This window comes from Electrophorus electricus, chromosome 20, assembly GCF_013358815.1.
Source record: "Electrophorus electricus isolate fEleEle1 chromosome 20, fEleEle1.pri, whole genome shotgun sequence".
NCBI lineage: Eukaryota > Metazoa > Chordata > Actinopteri > Gymnotiformes > Gymnotidae > Electrophorus > Electrophorus electricus.
Genome location: NC_049554.1, coordinates 14107122 through 14128337, shown reverse-complemented (window position 1 = coordinate 14128337; position 21216 = coordinate 14107122). Strand labels below are relative to the sequence as shown.

Sequence of the window (21216 nt, the reverse complement as noted above, 5' to 3'; positions counted from 1 at the left end):
GGCCTTAGAACGTGTGCTCTCTGCTTGTTCTGCTCTCCAGCGATTATAGCTATGTCTGTCAATGATATTTTTAGCACGTACATGTGTGATAGGGAGAGGACTATTGAACACACACTAAGTGTGTGTGTGTGTGATTTTTTTGTTTACAGAGCTCGTGATCTGCTGCTTTACAGGCACACAAGACTCAGGACAGTCTTGGCCACGTGAGCAAACAACGTGAAAGGTTAGCCGGTGGCCGCTGTGGGTCCTGACAGGGCGCTGGACGTGGGATGGCAGTCCCTTCTGGCCAGGCAGCACTGAGCCAAAAAGTCCTGCTTCAAGCAGGCAGCCCATACACAACAGAGAAACTCAAGCCGGCATGCTACTCTTCTGTAAGGGTTTTGAACCGACAAGTGAAGAAACTTTTTTTTAAGTAGTAGATTTTAGAATATTTACAATAGATCAGTATATTGGTGTAAATTTGAAGATAAAGAGATGAGCATGAGGCAATGAGATCGGCACGAGATACTGTGCCTGATTTCCATTAGTGTGATTTTTACCTGGTGGTAAATGAGATGTCACTCACCGATGCCTCCGTCTTCATTAAATCAGCATGCGTGACAGCTGATGAGGGGCAACAATGAATAAAAATCTAATCGGTTAACACGATTCTCCACGAGCACTTCACACCCAGCTGTCAGTGAATACTATATATAAACCATGCTGCATTTCCGACGCATGGACAGGCTGAGCGGAGCGGAATGCCGCAGCAGTCAGGGATCAGACCTGGCATTCAGACGGCGGAACACATGCCTGCGCCAAAGGCACCAGGAAGACACCGAGCTCCTGGAATCCCCGGAGCCGCTCCCGCACCCCCGCACCACACCCGCACCCGCTGGCGAATCTTAGCTGGGCGTGCCGGCTCACTTGCGTTGTCTGCTGTCAGACGGGAACAGCCGTCTGTGGATGTTACTTTCATCTGCCATCTCAAAGCAGGGCACCCTCAGAGCCGGCGTTCTGATCTAGGATCAGCTCTCTCTCTCTCGCTCTCTCTCTCTCTCTCTCTCTCTCTCGCATGCATTCTTAAATGTCACATTTAAGTCGTTAAGACGCAGATCTGTTGTCGGTCCGCGTCTCTTCCACAAAACGCCGCCTTGTGCGCATAGATCCGTGTCCTTAAAATCCCCCCTGCCAATGACGTTCTACGCTTTCACCAAGCCTATTTTTTTATCGATGCAGAGCGAGTCTTTTATTTTCAACACTAACGCAAAGGCAAAGCCGTCGTAGCTAGACAGTGGCCGAGAATGGCGGGAAGGTTCTCCTGGCAGCTCCCGGCTCCACTGCAGGAATGCTTCAGCACTTCGGTCTAGTCACACCCAGTAAGTAAGCACATGCCTGGGCCAACTGTGAAATACTGTATGCAGCCCCTGTCGCTCTGTTTCTCAGCCTTAAATAACCTGGTTGGAGCATTTGGTGTGGAGACAGGTAAAACCTCCCAGCAGTTTTCTCTTAAAGGGCTTATTTGCCCTCACACTGATACACTGTCCGTGTAAAAATAAATAAAATGACTGACCCACTTGCCAGTTTGTTTTCTTTTTGTTTTTTTTCCATCTGTCCTTCAGTACTATTAAAATGAAGGTCTGGCATTGGAGGTTAAGTTTTGTGGCGCTGTTATTCCCATCTCCCCCAGTGGAAGCAGGTTGACCTTGTGCCATCGCTACTTGGTCTCAGTAACAGATTGCAACACAGATGTCTCTCCTGGTCCTGTGGACTGCAGTGATTTGCTAAATACGCCACCGTTTTTTACATTTTTTAAAAAGGATCCAGTGACTACGGCACAAAAATGACTGTGTGAAAGAAGGATCAATGTTAACAAATAACTTTGCTGGGTAAAACTGCACCATGAGAAACATAAGACAGTGTCACTGTAAGCAGCAGCTACCGGGCTATAGTCCAGTGACTCTTTTGTTTCTCGCAGACATGTACACTACAAGGTGTAAGCAATATATTACCTTTGAACAGATTAACAATATATTACCTTTGATCATATTAGCAATATATTACCTTTGATCGGATTAGGTCTGGATATTTTACCAGGTATCAGTTCCTATATCTTCCCTTTAGAGTGGAACTGTCCCCCTCTCTTTTGTTGTTTTGTTTGTGTGTGTGTGTGTGTGTGTGTGTGTGTGTGTGTGTGTGTGTGTGTGTGTGTGCTTGTGACTATACAAAAATGACTCAAGGCTTGGAGCAAGTCAGGGACACCTTTTGGCTGTGTAATTAATCACATGACATAAACAGGCAATTCTACTCCTGTGTGGTTGCGTGTTGGACCAAATATGGCCTATGACTGGTTTTACTTTCCAGCGCTGGCAACTGCCAGGCAGATTCTCCATGATTTAGTAGCTTGGTATGATGGTAATTGTGGCCCAATGCCATCTGCATAGAAGGACTTGTTATTGTGTGGTGCAACATCTACAGAGATCTCTTTATCTAGCCTCTGGAACACAGTTATATAGTCATAACCCTTTATAACCCTTTATTACTGGCTATCTGATAGATGACCTTGGTAGGTCCAGCTATATTACCAGTCTTGGAACACTAAAATGAGTGGACTGCAGATATTTCACTAGGGTTAAAAATTCATTTTTCATAATATGCATTGTCTGTTTGATTCAGAAATAGCATGTATAGTTCCGCACTTCCCAGAATGCATCACTGAGGTATTGTTTCCAGCGCCCAGCTGTGCTGCATGCAGTGTGTGGGGGAACAGGAGTGGGTGTGATTAGACATGCCTGGAAATATTCTATCCATCTAAAAAAACCCAAAAACAAACCCCATTCAAAACGCAACTCTCATCAGTCCAGTCATGAAAGGTAGAGAATTATTTTTGCTCACCGAGGTTGTGTTTGTTTGCGTATGGAATCGTGGTTTACAGATATGTGGAAATTTCACTCCTCTGCATTCCGGCCAGTTCCGTAAGACTTCTGTTTGTGGCCCAGTCCGAAAACCAAAACAGCGTCTTTGATTCTGGTGCCACCTCCCTTCGTTACAGATCCGTATACCTGTGGTCGGCAGGCCCAGCTCCCTTTACTGAGACCGATATACTTTACACAGCAAAGGTAGAACGGCATTCTGTTCTATGGCACTCGGTACCCGCCCCACCCCCTAAAGGAAGTGTGATATACTATATAACAAAAGTATCAAAGCATTCTGCCCTGTGGTACTCAGTAACTGTTAAAAGGACCCCAAGGTGCCCATTCCAGGCACACTCCAGAGCCACTGGAGACCCCCTCCTGACGGATCACTGTCCCTGCAGCTCTGCGGTCTGCTTCACTGGCTCTTTGCCATTTCCCGTTCCGTGAATCGGTTTATTTTGGTGGTCTTCAGTGCTGGAGCCGGCGGGTAACTCTGTCCTGCGCTGCCGTGGTTAGTGCGGTGTAGACAGTTTCTTGTTGGCACTGTTTTTATTGAACACCCATTTCCCCACCACCACATGCCCTCCTGTGTCCTCTGGGAGCAGCTGCTGGTGTTCTTCCCCCCCCAGGCTGATGCAGTATTTAGCATGCAGACAGAAGAGAGTCCGTTCCCACGCCATAGAAACTCTGTGAAAAGTTCACATCTTGCCCAGGGAATGTCATTTGCTGTTGCACATTGCAAACCAATTGTGCATGCCAGTTTTTTCTATATGTACTCCCCCCTGATAAGATTTATTATTTCTGCAATGGTTTCTAATGATTTCGCCATCTCTTTACTAGAATCAAACCAAAACATGCAGGAAAGTTTTATGCAGCATTAAAAACCAGAAAAAAAAAACCAGGCAAAAACATTTTCTATGTTACAGTTGCAAGTAGTTAGTGTGACCTCCCCTTACACTCAGCCTAAAGCTAAAGAAGAACTCTGGGAATGCTGAAAGAAGCCTGGTATAATATGTAATAATATAAGATTACTTCAGAAAACTTCAGGACAGTCTCCCCAAAAGAGCTGTGCTTAGTGCCAAGGGAGGCCACACTAACTACTAACTTTTGCCTGTATAAGCCATTTTGCTCTGAAAGCAGTATTTTTTAAAATTGTGCATGAATTTCCTGTATTTCCTGTATTTTCTGTTTGTGTTGTAATAAGGACACTGATAAATTATTATATATGGTCAATACACCATCGCATTTTGGCCTAAGACATTTGCACTGTAGTGTATATAGTGTCTTTCTTTCAAAACGTATTCGATTGAAAAGCAAAAGCAGCTTATTGATGCTGTCGATTCTCATTTTGAGATGTGTGTACATCTTGGAGAGCAGAGACCCAGGTGTCTGCTAATGATATGGAATGTTGAGCACACAAAAGAAACTGGTTGAAGTTACTTAAGGTTTTTCATTATGATTGAAGTGAAAAATATAATCATAACATGGGCTTGTTGTTGTTAGTCTGGCAGAAGAACCCAGATTGTTCCTGTATACACATAAACACCCACCCACCACACCTATATATACACAAACAACTCTGAGCCAGCGCAAAGCCAGAACCATGGCCAGTAGGGACCTCAATTGGTTCTGGGCTTGCATTTGTATGTGTGTGTGTTTGTTGTGTGTGTGTGTGTGTGTGTGTGTGTGTGTTAATGTGAGGTGTGTGTGTGTGTGTGTAAACGTGTGTGTGTGTATAAGTGTGTGTGTGTGTTAATGTGAGGTGTGTGTGTGTGTGTGTGTGTGTGCACTCGTTTATGTGAGGGGTGTGTGTGTGTGTATGTGTGTATGACTGCACATTTCACCAGAAGTACTGGGCTTTTATGCAAATTTCTAAGTTTAATCATAGTATTTTGGAGGAGTCTGGGTATGTGGTCAATATAGCAGTATTGTCATTTGTAGATTCTAACAAGTTTAGAAATGAGAAATTATTTCAAATGATTGGAATAGTCAGTAACCAATGAAAAAGTAAACCTCTCCTTATATATAAGAGCACATTTTGGATATCTGAGAATTACATGAGAGGTTGTGCAAATTATGAATCAGATATTGACATTTATGAAGGTCAGATACTGAATTTTAGCTCCTGTTTCAAAAGGTTAACATGGCCTGAAAAACATCGGAGGAAATAGATTATTGCATAAAAGAACTGGGGGATTTTAATATGAGCATGACAGTTTAATTTTGGATGAAATTTTAGAAGGCAGGATTGATAAAACTCTTGGTCTGGAGGATTGGCTCTCAGAAACTAATTACAGTTTCACTATCTCTGAAATTTTCCACTGTAATGAAGCTGACAAGTGCCAAGTATGATTTAATTTGGTTGTGAAGTGAATATCTCAAACACTGTTTTCTTTGTTAATAAGAACTGAAAACCTGAAGGCTTCACAGCATTTGACAGATGCTGTTATTCAGGGCAACTAACATATTTATTAGTATACCATTACATATTCTCCCTGGGACTCAAGGCCATAACCTCAGTGTTTCTAGTACGTTGTACCTGCTCTACTAGTTAAGCCACAGTAACACTGCAGGAGTGTGTTAAAGTACAGCTGAATGCGAAAGAGCTTCAGTTAAACTAGATACACATTTAGCCAAAGCAATTAAGGATTAAGAGTCTTGCTTAGGTGCCCAACAGTGGCAACTTGAGACTAGTGGGGCTTGAACTGGCAATCTTCTCATTACTAATGAAGTACATTAACCACTGAGCTACCACTGTCCCGTTGATGCATATGTAGATTGGAATTCCAGCAAATCCATTACTAGGTTTTCTGACTGTATTGAATCAAAGTGTTTTACAGTGACTGCAACACTAAAGGGTCCATGTGGTGTGGTGTGTCTGGTGTGTGACGCTGTTTTCCTGAGAAAAGTGCCGTCGTCATATCGGTCGTCTTTTGTAAGCGTTTCTTCCTTGTGCTCTGCTGTCCGTGAGAGTCTGCGCCGTGCAGAAAGTAAAACTTACCATTTCTAGGACTCCAGTTACTGTGATGTGAAGCAATTGTTTGGCAGGGTAATCAGGAAAGAAGAATCGCAGTACTCAAGCCACACACAAACCTTATCCAGTGCTTTACTGCCAAGAGCAAAGTCCTTTGAGGGTAGAATTGCGATGGTAAGCTGGTTGAGTCTCCAGACACCATGAAGCAGATCGGCGAACCCTAGAGTAACCGCTGAACTCTGCCATAACTCCTTCTTGTGCCGTCTGCTACGGAAACGCCAGTGCTTCTCTCTCGACTAGTGATTCATTACTGCGCTGACGCGGTGGCCAAGGGTCACCCGAGGAGGGCATTCATTCTCTCCCTCTTAATGCCACAGGGCTTTCTGCTTCAGCCACACCAAGACAAGCGTGTTCCCTCAGGAGCCCCGAAATGTGCGTGTTTACCATCTGTAATTCAGCGTGCTGCGGCTGTGCTCCTCGTATTCCCAGTGGGTTTCTCTTTGGGAGAGAGGCTTTTTTACTTACTGTAAAACAATCTGCAGTTTTAACAAGCAGGACTGTGGCACCAACAAAGATCGCATTGTCTCAGCACGTGTATTTGGATTGTAAGTAGGGACTTGTAAGCTTAATGCTCTGTGGCTTTTCCCGGTGACTCTATGGTGTAGCAAAGTTCATATCCATGGCATCTAAAAATAAGCAAAATGTACCTTTTTCATGAATACCACCATGTCACATATAGTTTATTTGGTGTGTGGATTTTTTTTGTTTTTTTTTTGGTGTGGCTACAACACATTAAACATGAAGTTGATTTAGTTTTCTCTGAGTTACTTACGACTTATATTTCCTCCAGTTTGAAAACTGCTCTGGTCGTTCCCACCCAGATCAGAGGCGTTAAAGCACTGAGCAACTGTCCAATATGTCATGGTACTTCAGTTAGCGCTCACACACTACGCACAGTATGGTTTAGATCTCCTAACCATTACTGGACAGGTGACACACTTCTCCCTTGCCGGCGTCTTCCGCAGGGTTATGACATCACCCTGTTCCTCTAGCTCACGCAATCCAACTGGAGTGTTGACACTATTTAGACGACAGAAACCTGCCGAGTGTAGATTATACAGTTGACAATGAGAGCTCTCTCCCGGCATTTCTGAGCTAGAAGTCTCATTACACGTGTTTTAAAAGCCTCAGCCAGCGCAAATTATAGATGTGCTGCCTACAAAATCCAGTAATCCTGAGAGGCTGGCGCGTCTGCATTATCCAGCTGCGTCACCTAGTCGCAGCACGCAGCACTGATGTCGAAAATGGTTCTTTGAATGTTTTTCTTGTATCCCTCTCGGTACATTTTAAGGCGGCAGTTAAAAAACCTTGCCCATGGGATGATGTGCACTATTGCATGGTGCACACACTGGAACAAAGTGAGCAAATGAGGCATTAAAAATGGGCTCGGACTCATGCTACTGATGATAACAGACACCGAAGCTGTTTTCAAGACCAAAGCGCTCAAGGGGATGCTTGGAGCAACGGTTATTCCAGACAATGAAAATCAAATAAAATTCTTAAGGTCACATGAAGGTCTGTTTATCCTTCAGTTGGTTTAAGGAAAGCAACCATGAAGCAGTGGCTGGCAAATCCTGCTGCTATGAGCAGATATTCTGCAGTTATTCTGTCTGATATTGGGATTGGTTAGCGTGGCCTAGCTTTTTTCACATCAGGTCATGTTTGCGGTTAGTCAGAATGGGCCGTGTTCCTCTAGCTCATCTCTGCCCAGCAGAGAGATTTGCGTGTCCGGGGGGTTTGGGGGGGGAGGGGGGGGGCTTAACTGTTGGCATCGTGGACATTTAACTGCTGCTTTTCACAGTCACTCCTCCTGCAGAGTGGAACAAAACAGCTTTGTTTTGTTTAATGCCTAATGCGTTTGTGCTGAAAACCAAAGTGGCGAAGAGACAGTCGGATTGTTGGTGCTGCAGACCTCTCGGTAGGGAGGGTGCCGTGAGCACGGCGAGGCTGTGTGAATCAGAGCTGGCTAAGGCATGCAGGCCGCTGGCTCACTGCTGTGTGAAGCAGTGTGCATGTGCGTGAACTCTGCTGGACTCTTCTGGAGTTATGGAGTTGCCATAGTTAGCGTTGTTTATACTGCTGTCATGCGTTGCTTCTTGCTTTCAGAACCTTCTCAATAGAAGATGCGGTCTAAATCTTGGGATGAGATGATGGCCCGTTAATCCCCCCCACCCCCCCACCTCGCTGTCATGATTCAGAGTGTGAAGCGTCCCCGTGTTCCGCTTCACAGGCCAAACACAGCAAAAGCTCCAGTATTGACTCAACGCTTATAGCCTTAAATTAAATCTCACTGTTTATTCATGTCCAGATGGACTTATATAAACACTGTAGGTGTTAATGCAACATGGATGTTGTCGTGGTGTAGACGGTGCTAAGGAAAGAAGAGAAGGGCGCAGGTGCTAATGGAATGGGCGCTAGGGCTGATCCTGGACCAGGGCAACGCAGCGATCTGTCAGTCTGATCCAGGACCAGGGGACTGCGGCAAACTATCAGGCTGATCCTGGACCAGGGGAATGTGGTGAACTATCGGGCTGATCCTCGTCTGCACTGTGAGAGTAGGTAGTGACTCTGAGTGGAGCTCACATCTTCCCATCACATTCTCTCACTCTCTCTGTGTCTGTCTGCTGCCCCTTACGTTCCTGCCGAACCACAGGCCCCCCCGGCATGTTCTGCTGGGTGATCTTTCGCAGAACATGCCATCCTCATGCCACCCGCTGGTTTCTAGTTTCAACAGAGAGGCATGGGATCTGAGAGCACTCCATTTGTGCTGTTTCCTACATACCAGAAGAGAGAGAGAGAGAGAGAGAGAGAGAGAGAGCGCGCATGCTGTCCTACTTTTGCACAGTGTAACTTGTGATTACCTTATCCTTACCCCCTTAGTCTTAATGTGCTTAATCTGCACAGAGCATGAGCCACAATTGATTTGGTACACTTGCATTGTTCAGATGTAGAAACAGACAGGGCTGAATATTTGCGTGTTTATGCTGGAACTACAGGGGGCTTCGAGTAGTGAACTGGGCACTCCCATGGTAGACGACCGTGTCCGGGCATGGCGGACCCATGGTGTCCCCGTGCAGATGTGAGCGCCCCCTGGTGTGGACTTGCTGCCATTTCATCCCTTCCCTCTGTTGTTTCTCCCCGTCTTGCTTCTGATATCCCCCCCCCGTCCCCGGCTCCCCCAGACAGCCCCGTCAAACACAACCAAGGAAATAAAAACTGTTCGCATCTGTTTCCATGGAAACTGAATCTCAGGCAAGCCCTCCTTCTCTTCCTCTCTCCCCATCGCGCTCTTTCCTGTTCTGTGAGCGTTAAAAAGGGCTGGAAGAGCAACTCTTGACAAGAACACAAACCAAATTGCATTCACACGCAGCAGAAAAATGACCACCAAAACCTGGGCCCTATCCAAATCTGTAACAGCTTCCCTCGACGTTAACATCTTGTGTAGAAACATCAAGCAGATTTCAGCCCAACTTTTTAATACCTACGCATCCAGTTTGAAAGCGTATCGCGTTCCCTAGCTTACAGGTTTTGCCATTTGTGTTGACCTTCGGAAATACGTCATTTTCCGCAAATATGTTTCATGGTTTCATACATAAGTATTTGTGAATTATGAAACATTTTGACTACCGGTTGGTTTAGACCGTTGAGTGCCATAGTCAGAATGTTCCAGAGCCTGGGGCTCTCAGCACCAGGAGACGCGTGTTAGGGAGCTGACGAGAGACCAGACACGCCTGACACTTTGACTCTTTATTTGGAGGACAAGGCTGAAGTAATGGACTGTGGCAGGAAACAAATGGCTCCAAATGTCTGTCCCCCTCTTTCTGTGGGTGACCGAAGGACTCCTTAGTTGGGCAATTCATCCGAAGCCATTCAGGATCTCCAGACAGGGAGGCCCAATTAAAATCAGACCGAGAGTGGGTAGAGCATAACATGCATGTCTGTGTTATAACAAAGCCTGGGAAAGTCTGGGGAAATTGCAGTGCTTGAATGGCCAGGTGAACCTAGTTGGCGTGTATAGAGCATTTGCTTGCTGACAGTATTTTCTGAGCTGGTTCATTTGAACATTGTGGTTTTTAGTTAATTTATGTGAATATAAAGCAGGTTTTTAGAAAGTTTTTTTAATCAGGAAAATGGAATGATCTACATTTTTTAATCAGTACTTGTAATCATTACTTTGTTCAGAAATACTCCCTTAATCCATTTTTTTGCATCTCCAGACTAAAATGCCCATAAGTGTATTGTTTTATGTAAATGTGGTTTTACCAAACTGTTGGACATGAAAAACAATAAAATTCTAATAACTTTAAAAGAGCAGACATAGTTGATAGCTCACAGCAGGTGAAAACCTAAGATATGCCTCTGAAGACGCATACATGAATCGGCTATTACTGCAGACCAAGTGGCTACACGATGGCGGGTTTACAGTCGTGTAATTTTAGCGCCTTAGAAATGGATGAAAAATTGATTTAGCACCATAGTGGACAGTGCAACTTGTGAAAAATTAGACCTGCCCCAGGTCACAGGTGTTAGTCTGCTTTGTCCCTATGGAATCAAATTTATTCTTGTCAGTGTGACATAAATGTGAAAAACGCATCGCGTTAGTCTTTACTGAGACAAAAAATGAGCCCCTGCCGCACCCCACTGCTGGACAGAACTATCAAGCTTTCTCTCCAGCTCATCTGTGTTGCATTTCCTGTAAAGTTCTTTTGTCAGGTAATTTTTTTTGTGTGTGTGATTGGAGTACTTATGTCCTATTGCCCACTGCTGTGTACTCACGCCACTGTTCAACTGAACGCCCCCTGCCATGAGTTTTATTCCCATTGCATTCTTTATGTCCTGTCAGAACCAAGTATGTCATACAAGTATGCATGCACCTTCTACAATGGGGCCCAGGGGAAATGTTAATTCACCTCAATTTATACTGCACATTGTATATGACTGTTATGACAATAAAGATCTGCCTGACTTGACCTGAGCTGGTGAGCTCTTTCCTACTGATTGATGCCGAAGTGGGTCCCGTTTCCTGTCTCCACTGGCCTTGGCTGCATTGCACTGATGCAGTCTGTGTGACAGAGGGCACCGAGAGCCCAGAGCCCAGACGTCAGCTCGCGATCGGATAGGACTGACTCGAGAAGGTCTGAGGTGTTCAATTAAAGAGGCCGACAGCCCTCGAAGAAGGGTGGGGTAAATTAACGGGCATGTCCGTAAAGGCCTCCATCTGAATGAATATGCCTTCCTGGATGAATGCTTGTGAGTGTGTCTGTAGAGGTGTATCAGATCCAAGTCTGCTTTGTAGGCTAATGAAAGTGTTGTGTGTGACCTTGTGAAAACACTTGAGCAAACATCATTTTTTTATCTTTTGTGTTTCGTTATACATTTTTTAAGCTGTTTATTACCAAAAGAAAAGAGACTGGGTCATAATTTAAGGACATGTTGAAGATTAAACATTAAAGGCTTTAACGTTGTAAAGCTCATGAAGTTTTCTCCCTTTGCTGTGTTTTCATAGCCTTCTGTGAAACTGCTGAATATGGACAATGACACTTGACATTTTGCCAATGAATTGGAAAAGTGATGCAGTAAAAATTGATTTTTTATTTTTTTTGTAGGACATAGAGAAGTTACCATGACGACAGAGACAGGTCCTGAGGCAGCGGTGAAGAATGCAGCAGAGGAGCCACCCCAACACAAAGGGGCAGCAGGGAGCATGCCCAAGTCTGCTTCTGAAGGCAGAATGGTCAAACAGGTATGACACATTGACATCGTACATTGTATTCATTTCATGGAGGCACTTGGAAAGGACAGTGAACTCCAGGGGCCAGGTTTAACCTTATGCTATTCAGTGATTTGGAGCTATGTTTAGTCATGTTTAGTAATTTAATCAAATTTAGAAACCTAAAATATTACTGGAAAAACGTCATAGAACATGCCCAGGAATAGTACAAAGACGCCACTGCAGGTTTGCTGTTTTATTCCGTACATGGAAATTCAACATTTTCAGTGTAATTTCAATCCAGCGTAACTCTGCGACTGTGATCTTTAGGACCAAGACGGCAGACGCCCAGATGATCGCAAAGATCCAGATGACACCTCAGAACGAACGACACCAGGCAAGAGCCCCAAATCCCCTCAGAAGCCTCCCAAGCGTTCCAAGGCCGGCCACTTCAAAGTGACTCTCCTAGACAACAGTGACTACGAAGCCTACGTTGAGGTAAGAACCCTCAGCGCCGATGCTTCGCCCGGCCATAAATGCACCCAGCACACTAATTCTGTTTGCTTTATATGATTCCTGAAATCGCTAAATGTGTCCACGCTTGTCATAAATGAGGTTATTTCACATTTTGCCCTTCTGTGTAGGGTGTAGTAACCCTGTATCCTGAAACTTACCGATGCATATTTCAGGATAGTGTCTAAGAAGATAAGGCCCAGGCTTATTCTCAACATCAACATCGCAATCTATAATTAACGCTCCATCTACCGCTCTAAATGTTTTCCTTTATCATTTTTTCATAAGTATTTATAAAATTATTGACAACCCTGAGTTCATGTTGGAGGTGTATATAAGGGGTGTTATAACAGCCAGACCAGTGGCCAGAGTTTTGCTGTCCTCGGAGAATTAAAAAAATGGTTCTTTTCCCCAAATATTGCAGTTGTAATTTGCAGTGTATGAAAAACCCAAAAGTAAATCAGTGTCTTTGTGACATAGACAAAGATCCTGTACTGCTTTGACTAAAATTATTTTGTTGGATCCTGTGAATGCTGTGATCAGCACACCCAGGAAACCCTCATGTGGAATGGTTGTGATTGGTCAGGATGCTCACAGGGCAAAAAATGTTCGGCTTTTCTCATTACAGCTTTTGGTATCAATCTCTCAAAGGCCAATATTGCGTTAAGGATTCAAAATGATATATTGTGCAGCTCCAGTCCGGTCTGATTTAAGATAACCAAAGCATCCTCCTACTGAAGGCTTCTGTGCAAGCTAATACCCATAGCGACACAGCTGCACTGTTTAGAATTAATTATTCACACATAAGATCACATGGTTGAGCAGTATTGTTACTGCATCAATGTTCTCCCAGGAATTACAGAAATATGTAACTCAGCATTCTGGAAGTGAGCTGGTTGCGTAATGCTCAGGGTTTTTAAGGCCTCTAACACTACAGGCCAAAAGTGCGAAAGCAAGGAGCGGTTGTCTGGACTGGGAATAATCACAGAACGGGAAACAGGATAAGAGCTAAAACAAACTTTAAAAACTCTGGAGGGGCTGCAGTGTTTTCTGCAGAACACCTTACTCGTCTCTCTCTGAGTAGTTCTGACACTCATCGGATTTCTCACCCGTCGAGCTCCTGTGGGATGAAGTCGGGAAAGCATGTCGGAAAAGCAGTTAAAGGAAGTTATTTTCAGAAATGAATTTCAACAAAACATATTATTAACGATCTGCTATTTTTAAACCCTTCATTTTGTAATAAACATATTACTATGCATACATTTTTTTTTTCCTGTTTATATTTTGCAAAGTTATGATTGTTTCCAAACCTTTGCCCTGTAGTCTATGTTGTGTTTTATTACAATATTGTGAGTCTGGATGGATAGACAGGGAGAAGTCTACAGTTCAGTAAAGAATGACAGGAATACAGACTCTAATATACCTTTAGAGCCAGGCAGTTTAATGTTATACACTACGACAAAGAGGGACAGAGATACACAGGGCTTGGCATCGGCGTATCCATTAGATGATATGCATCTTGCTCAGAGTGTGCATGACTGAGCGATAAGAAATCTATATTTGCCTCATTTGCTACATGGGATATCTATTTTAGCTATTTTTGCACAATCTGTAAAAGATACATTCAGGCAAGAGCTAAGGAGTGTGTCCACGGAAATGTTAGGGTAAGCAGTTCTTTAAACATGTATATGTGTGTGTGTGTATTTTGAAATATGGTCCATTAAGTGTTTTTTTTGGTTGTTTTTTGTAATGCACTAAAGCACACTGCCTTATTCTGCTCTTGCTGTAGGAGTAAACAGATTCCAACACAGTCAGTTGTTGTATTTTAAGATGCACGGGACTGTCCTATTCTCCCTGTAACTGTAATATACGAGGTTGCCCATGGTTCAGCGAACCTCCTTTACATTCCCCTCTCTGCTAATCGCGGCACGAAGAGAGTAAACTCTATTATTCATGCAACACCCTCTCCTGTTGTGCACCCATCACCTCTGTGTTCGCTTGCCCTCTTTTGTGCCATTGATGATGGGGTTAGGCATAAACCGTGCCCTGCCTAAGACTCCCAGTCGATAATAACTGCTCTGGGTACAGCGAGGTCGTACTTTGCGCCAGCATTCACTCAGGGAGTTGAGCTCATTGAGGGCTAATGAGTGGCTTCTCACAATCTGCTTTGTTTTTTTGCTTTCTGTTGCACTAAATGGGGTTAGGACAGGAGAAAAACATCTATGAATTAGGGGCTATGATACGATTTTGGTCTGTAAGGCAATGAATTCAAATGTTATTCCAATGTTATTACAATAGGATGTAATAACATTTTTCTCTGTGGTATACATTTGGTATGGTAGATCCAGTAAAAGTTTTACTGTTGTATTGCAATTCAGAGTTGATTCCACCAAATGGGCAGGTAATGAATAATTATTCAACACTGCTTACCACAAAGTAATGAGGATATTTCCGCTTTGAATTATATTATGCCTGTTAATTCAGTGTTGAACAGTATAATGAAAAAGCAGACCACACCAATGTTTACACTACACCAGTGTTTAGACTACAGTAATGTCCAGGCTACAACAACAATCAGATTACAGATTACACCAATTTCCACACTATAACAATGTTCAGACTAAAGACATTGATTGAAGCTAAAGTTAAGAAGGAAAAGAAATGTTAATGAAAAAGAAAGGTCTTTAAATCAGATATGCATGGAAAGAGAGTCACGGACAGATTGAAGAAGATGTTCCAGAGTTTTAAAACAGATGGCAAGATCTCTGTGAGGACCAGTTGCTTTGGGGATGTGCAGCAGCTCGGTCTTGGATGGATTCATCTTTAGGTGGTGGACTGGTATCCACGGTGAGACGTTGGTCAAATCTGCTGAGATGTAGAAAGAAACCTGCATGTCAGAAGGTGGAAGAGCCAGTATTATTTGGGTAGCATCAACAAAGCAATGGTAAGGAAATTATCACCAAGGGTGCGAGTGTAAAAAGAAAAGAGAAGAGGACCAAGAACTAGGCCTTGTGGGACTCCGGTGGAGACTCTACATGGAGAATATTTGGATCCATTACGTTACCTAACATGTAACATAAAAACTGTAAATATGTCATTTTACAAGATGGATCTGTACATTCTGTACATTGTGTACATACATATATACACAACAATATACGTTGAACATTGTGTATATAAACATAATATACATATATTGTACATACATTGTTAATTTATTTTTGTACATATATAGAATATATATTCCTCTATGCACCCCTGTTTTCTTTTACCTCAGTTTGGACAGAGCACTCGCAACCATTTCACTGCGAGTTATACTGTGTATGACTATGTATGTGACAAATAAACCAAACTTGAAACTTAATAAGAGGATCCCCTCTAAGTAGGGCTATTCCATATTGAGCTGGTGATTCCTAAGTCTGACGGGTGAGAGGACTGACAAGGGAATCTTGTTTCTCACCATGTCAAAACCAACAGACATGTGCAGATGAATCAGGACCAATGGCAGTTTTACATTTACAGCATTTAGCTGACGCTTTTATCCAAAGCAACTTACAATTATGACTGAGTACAGCTTGAGCAATTGAGGGTTAAGGGGCTTGCTCAGGGGCCCAACAGTAGCAACTTGGCAGTGGTGGGGCTTGAATCAGTAACCTTCCGATTACAAGTCAAGTACCTCAGCCACTGAGCTACCAATGCGAACGTTCAGCTGGCCTAGCCACACTGAATTTCTGCATTACTGTGAGTAAGGTGGTTTTGGTAGAGCGTGCCAGTTTGAAGCCAGAATAGGGTCCTGGAGTTGGTTCTGCATGAGGAAGAGAGACAACTGGCTATAAACAGCATGTTCAAGAAAGGAAAGGACTGATATTGGTCAGTAGTTGATGATTGGTTTATTTAAATGGGCTCTTTTAGGAATGGGTGGCTTCATTTGGTGATGTCTTACTACTGGCTTACAGTTTTTTTTTGGTTTTTTTCCTGTACGCTTCCACATGATTTCTGAAACTACACTACACTAAATCCCACACAGTCCTCTCGCACAAATTGGAAAAATTTCAGGCATGTTGCAACAGCACACAGCTTGTTCAAAACTAGGAAATCATCTAAAAATGTTATTTTTTCACCAAATCTCTACACACAGACCAAAAAGGAATAGTTCATGCTGACCACTAACTAGACACAGATGGGATAAATGCACAGCACTGAGTTCGCTTTCGTATTTTCAGTGTGCAGTGCACAGAAGTCTGCTGTAAATGGTTCTGAACATTTCAAATATACATAGATTTAGTCAGTAAAAAAATGGAAATGCTAATGGAAAATCGAATGTATTTTTCTGTAAACAAAACATTGATGCAAAAGATAAGTGAAACAGAAGAGAAAAAGAAAAAAGACAGTGAAAGAACTTGTAAAAATAAGGCTGCACCCCTTCTCCTGTTTTCTGTATCGCATGCAATGTTCTCTCTGCCACTGTGGGGAAGTATCGTCTCAGTGACGTATCCACCCTGGCATGGCCCCCTCCATTGTATCATCACAGACCTCCGCTGCCTGGAGAAGGGGTACGTGTCCGTAGGGCTGGTGATCATATACCTCCCACCTCCATAATAAAATAAATCTTCAATGGGATTTAGGAATGACCGGTATGCTGGGAGATGCAGAGCACGTCATGATTTGTCAATTTCCCACTAGAGCAGCCTGGTGGAAAGTTGGGTTATTCCAGAAAATGACAAACCTGGACTGCCCTGGCCCATTCCCAAGGTCATCACGAATCTTTACGTGGTGTAGGGTGCTAGGAAATGTGAAGATGTGAGCAGTATCATGGTGGCATTGTGACGCAAGGCTCCATTTCACCCTGTAGTTGCGCACATAGTAATGCTGCTCCCTCGCTATCCTGGAGCACTGATAATAGTGCGAAGCCTTACAAAGTTTCTTCCTTCATGCCTTGTTTTAGCTCAGTTGAAGCCAGCCTCATCAATATATGTCTACTCATGTTGTACTGCTGCGATGTCTAGCTCCGTGATATTCTGACAAGACAAAAGTGTATTACAGAACACTGTAAACACAAAGCAGTCTGTATGGTATAGCACGATGCACTGGAACACAGTACCAATGACAACAGTGGCTAAAAAGTGTAGAAAAGGCTTCCCTGCACATGTTCCTTTCAAACAGCACCCTGTACGGCTGCTTCATTTTTACGTTATGCTGTCGAAGGACACAGGACAATGTCGACAAACTGATACTACAGTACTGAAGGTGGTGTTGTCTGTCAGAATGTGATTTTACAGTTCTTTCAGTTGAATTCTGTTGTGGCTATGACTGATGCCAAGGTCAGCTTCTTCCACCAGTACACAAACCCGATGTGCATGGTTAGGGTGCAAGATTTCAGGCAGCCTGACATGAAATGTTACGTTTACATGTTAATGCTAAACATCCTTATCAGAGATCTACCAGCAGTGCTGTATTACAGTCCACTATGTAGTGATGTAAATACAGTAACATGGTGGTGTGAAGTCTTCATGGTGTTGTGAAGACTTTAGGTTACATATATGTTGTCATTTGTCTGGACGCTAACAGCTACTATGGTTGCCCAGACTCTTTCGCATTGAACCATGGTTGGCCACGTGCTCTGTGGCCTGGATTTCATCTGTGATGGTCCTCCATTTATCCTTAAACCTTTTCCTCTGCCTTGCTGACGAATATTTTTCTCCTTTGTCCAAACCAAGAGGACTAACCTGTTGCCTATTTATAGTGGTCACCCCTCCACTGTCTCAGTGAAGAAATTAGGTGTAAGTGTTTTCACGCTTGAGAACTGGGTGCAGGCAATTGGCCAATTAGTGTTCCATTTTGAATTTCAGTGTTTAACAAACTATACAAAGGAGAGTTTTAGTAATTGTGTGTAATGTGTGAAGCGTGGGTAATGTGTGAACCGTGCGCATTGCTTTTGCAAAATGTGTGTTTTGAAATTGCAGACTGATTGCAAGTGTGCTTGCAACACCGCAGGCTTGGTTAAAAGATTTCATGCACTACAAAATGGTTTCAGTAAGTGTGCCATAAGTGCCAGTGTTTGTGTGGTCCCGATCAGAACAAACCTGCAAATGAGCTCTTCTAGGAGTGGCTTGCTTCGTCTGATGAGGTCATTGTACTTCTGGTACAATTACGCAAAGGTGATAAAATTGTCAGCATCCAACAAAGTCTGCCAATGTCACCAGTGTGATGTAGTGAAAAGATTCAAAGCATCAATGAGCTTTTTTTGTCCTCACATCTAATGAAGCAAAAGGAGGAGAACTTCTTTTCTCTCTAGCAAGAGAGCTGCAACACCCTTCATCAGTTCCCATGACAACAGCCGCCTAGCTGTCACTACAGAAGTGGCATCAGGAGCCGGAGCTGTAACAGCTGAGGCAATGTGTGTGTGTGTGTGTGTGTGTGAGTGTGTGTGTGTGTGTGTGTGTGTGAGTGTGTGTGTGTGAGTGTCTGTGTGTGTGTGTGTGTGTGTGTGTGTGTGTGTGTGTGTGTGTGTGTGTGTGTGTGTGAATGTGTGTGTGTGTGTGTGTGTGTGTGTGAGTGTCTGTGTGTGTGTGTGTGTGTGTGTGTGTGTGAATGTGTGTGTGTGTGTGTGTGTGTGTGTGTGTGAGTGTGTGTGTGTGTGTGTGTGTGTGTGTGTGTGTGTGTGTGTGTGTGTGAATGTGTGAGTGTGTGTGTGTGTGAGTGTGGTGTCAGTGCCAACTGGCCAGAGCACGTTGTTCCTCACTCTGCACCTCTGGGAAGCAGAAGGTCAGTGTTGAGATACAGCAGAGTCTGAAGCTGTGATCACCATGGAGAGCTTCCGCAAGCCCTGGCTTTTAGTCGTTATGGACAGTGGCTGCATTCAGAGGTGGTGATGTAAGTGACCCCGTTTTGGCAGTACGGTCTCATTAATGCGCCATCCACACTATGTGCTGGGTAGTGATTACTGGAAATTGTATTATTTTTGCTGGTGAACATTGTTCTTTAGATATCATACAAAATTGAGAACATAATGGTCTGGATTGTGCTTGTGCCTATGTTGTGTGAGTGTCCTCAGAGAGGTTTATACTCAGCCTTTCTGTCTCTATCCCCACAGATAGAGCTGCATCTACCCAATGTTTTGCTTACTGTGCTGCTCTGGAAGTAAGCTCCTTCTGGAATTGCATCTCATTTTTTCTTGTCTGATTTTGTCTACAGAAGCACTGCAAGGGCCAAGCTCTGATGGACGTAGTGTGTGAACACCTCAACCTGCTGGAGAAGGACTACTTTGGGCTGACCTTCAGTGATTCAGATAGCCAGAAGGTTAGAAAAGCCTTTCAAAGTCAAGTGTGCTTATACTAATATTACATCTATTGTAATGTGAATCACATGGACATTAACGTCTGAGGAATCAGTAGAGAGCAAACATGCATTCAGGAATGCAGTGCATTTAAAAGGCTCATTTATTCACTGCAGGATTTTGAGTCCTGAGGGAACAGGGTAATTGTATTCTGAGCGAGGCAATTTTGGGCAATTATACCATTTGCAAGGACTTCTCCAAGATTCCAGTGGCGCAGCCAGGTGTGGGTTTTTTTGACCTTTTGGAAAAGCCTTAGTCTGTAAGGGTGCTTGTTTAATGTCGACAAACTGCATGGTACTATATCATTTTCTGTCATTTGTAATACTTCCGTCTGGAGCGCAGACAATTCAGTATATCAAATGATACAATCCTACGTGGCACATTCACATCAGCGATAATCCATCTTTTTTGCTCAGTGTGTCTGCCACGACATTCGAACGGAACCCAGGCGATTGAAACACAGTTCCGCAGCCATAACATGCAATTTCTCAGCCCTCGCAACGTACTAAGGCCTCCTGATGTTGCAACTGCGACATGTGACTGTGTTGCTGAGGAGTGGTAATGAACACTTTGGTCACCGGAATATTCCGGTAGAAAGCGGTGGAGAGAGAGCCAGGCTGCTGATTATTTGGCCAGCCTTCCAGGAAATTCAGGCACATAATAGATGCTTACTGTGCATGGGGCATTTAAGCCCACTAATGAATCACTAAAGCTCTGATTATGTTCATGTATAGCGTATTTAGCTGTGCAGGTCTAAACCTGGGTGTGCATTGAAATCATTGCCTGGCACTATTCTGCATGCGCTGAGTAAGCAGTGAAGGAGAGGCTTATGAAGGTCAGTGTGTTAGCTGGACCAAGGCCAAGTCCACATAGTATTAGACCAGGCTGGGGGATGCTGGGAGGAAGATTAATCTGTGGGTAGTGTTTCTAATGTGGCTGCTGATGTCTCCTGGGTAATGGGGTAAGTGTTTTGGCTTTTTTTCCTGTAGCCTTTTTGCTTTCTCGTTTAGTAGAAGCTGGGAAAACGCCGGCAAACTCCTCTCAGCACCTCCCTGTTCCTTCTGTCGTTACTCAGTGTTAAATGCTGACCGAATTTGAGCTGAAAGAGTGACTAGGCGGAAATGGCAAAGAAACCATTGCAAACAAAATCTTTATAAAGGAAAAGTAGTCACTGATTATGTTGATTGGCCATGATCTACGCTGATAGACCAAATGTACTGGAGTGTGGTTTGAAAGTGCCGTGCAGAAAAAAAAAGAGCAAAAAATCGCAGATGCATTCTGGGTTGCATTCATTCCTGCCTGCTGAGTACCCTAGTGGGGGCAGAGGAGAGTTGCTTCTGCCTTTCAATTAAGGCATGTGTGGAGGCAGCACTCCAGCAGAAACACTCAGCGCAATTACCGGGAGGTGATGGAGGACCGGCAGTGTGCGCCTGACATGTGGCACAAACACTGGTGTGCATCTTCGTCTCTGTCTTGCAGAACTGGCTGGATCCCTCCAAGGAGGTCAAGAAGCAGATAAGAAGTGAGTGCATGAGAGTTTGCAGTTTGATGAACGTGTTGGCACCCACACACACACACACACACACACACACACACACAACATACAACATGCACACACAACATGCACACACATACACCCACACACCCCAAACATACACACACACACCCAACATATACAACATACAAACACACACACAACATACACGTACAACATACACAAACACACACA

General features: G+C 43.8%; 1 protein-coding gene across 6 annotated transcripts in view; it reads left to right on the top strand.

The window, feature by feature from the left end:
* LOC113586340 (band 4.1-like protein 1) overlaps positions 1 to 21216 on the top strand; it is a 59812-nt gene that overhangs the window by 17052 nt on the left and 21544 nt on the right. For 5 of the 6 annotated variants that reach the window (XM_035520225.1, XM_035520224.1, XM_035520223.1 and 2 more), the window contains exons 2-5: positions 11535 to 11671; positions 11969 to 12136; positions 19346 to 19450; positions 20967 to 21009. In XM_035520225.1, the coding sequence (XP_035376118.1) occupies positions 11552 to 11671; positions 11969 to 12136; positions 19346 to 19450; positions 20967 to 21009 (436 nt within the window). In that variant the 5' untranslated portion in view covers positions 11535 to 11551. Of the gene's footprint in view, positions 1 to 11534; positions 11672 to 11968; positions 12137 to 18946; positions 19025 to 19345; positions 19451 to 20966; positions 21010 to 21216 lie in introns of those variants that run through there. The other variant, XM_035520227.1, reaches the window with a different exon arrangement.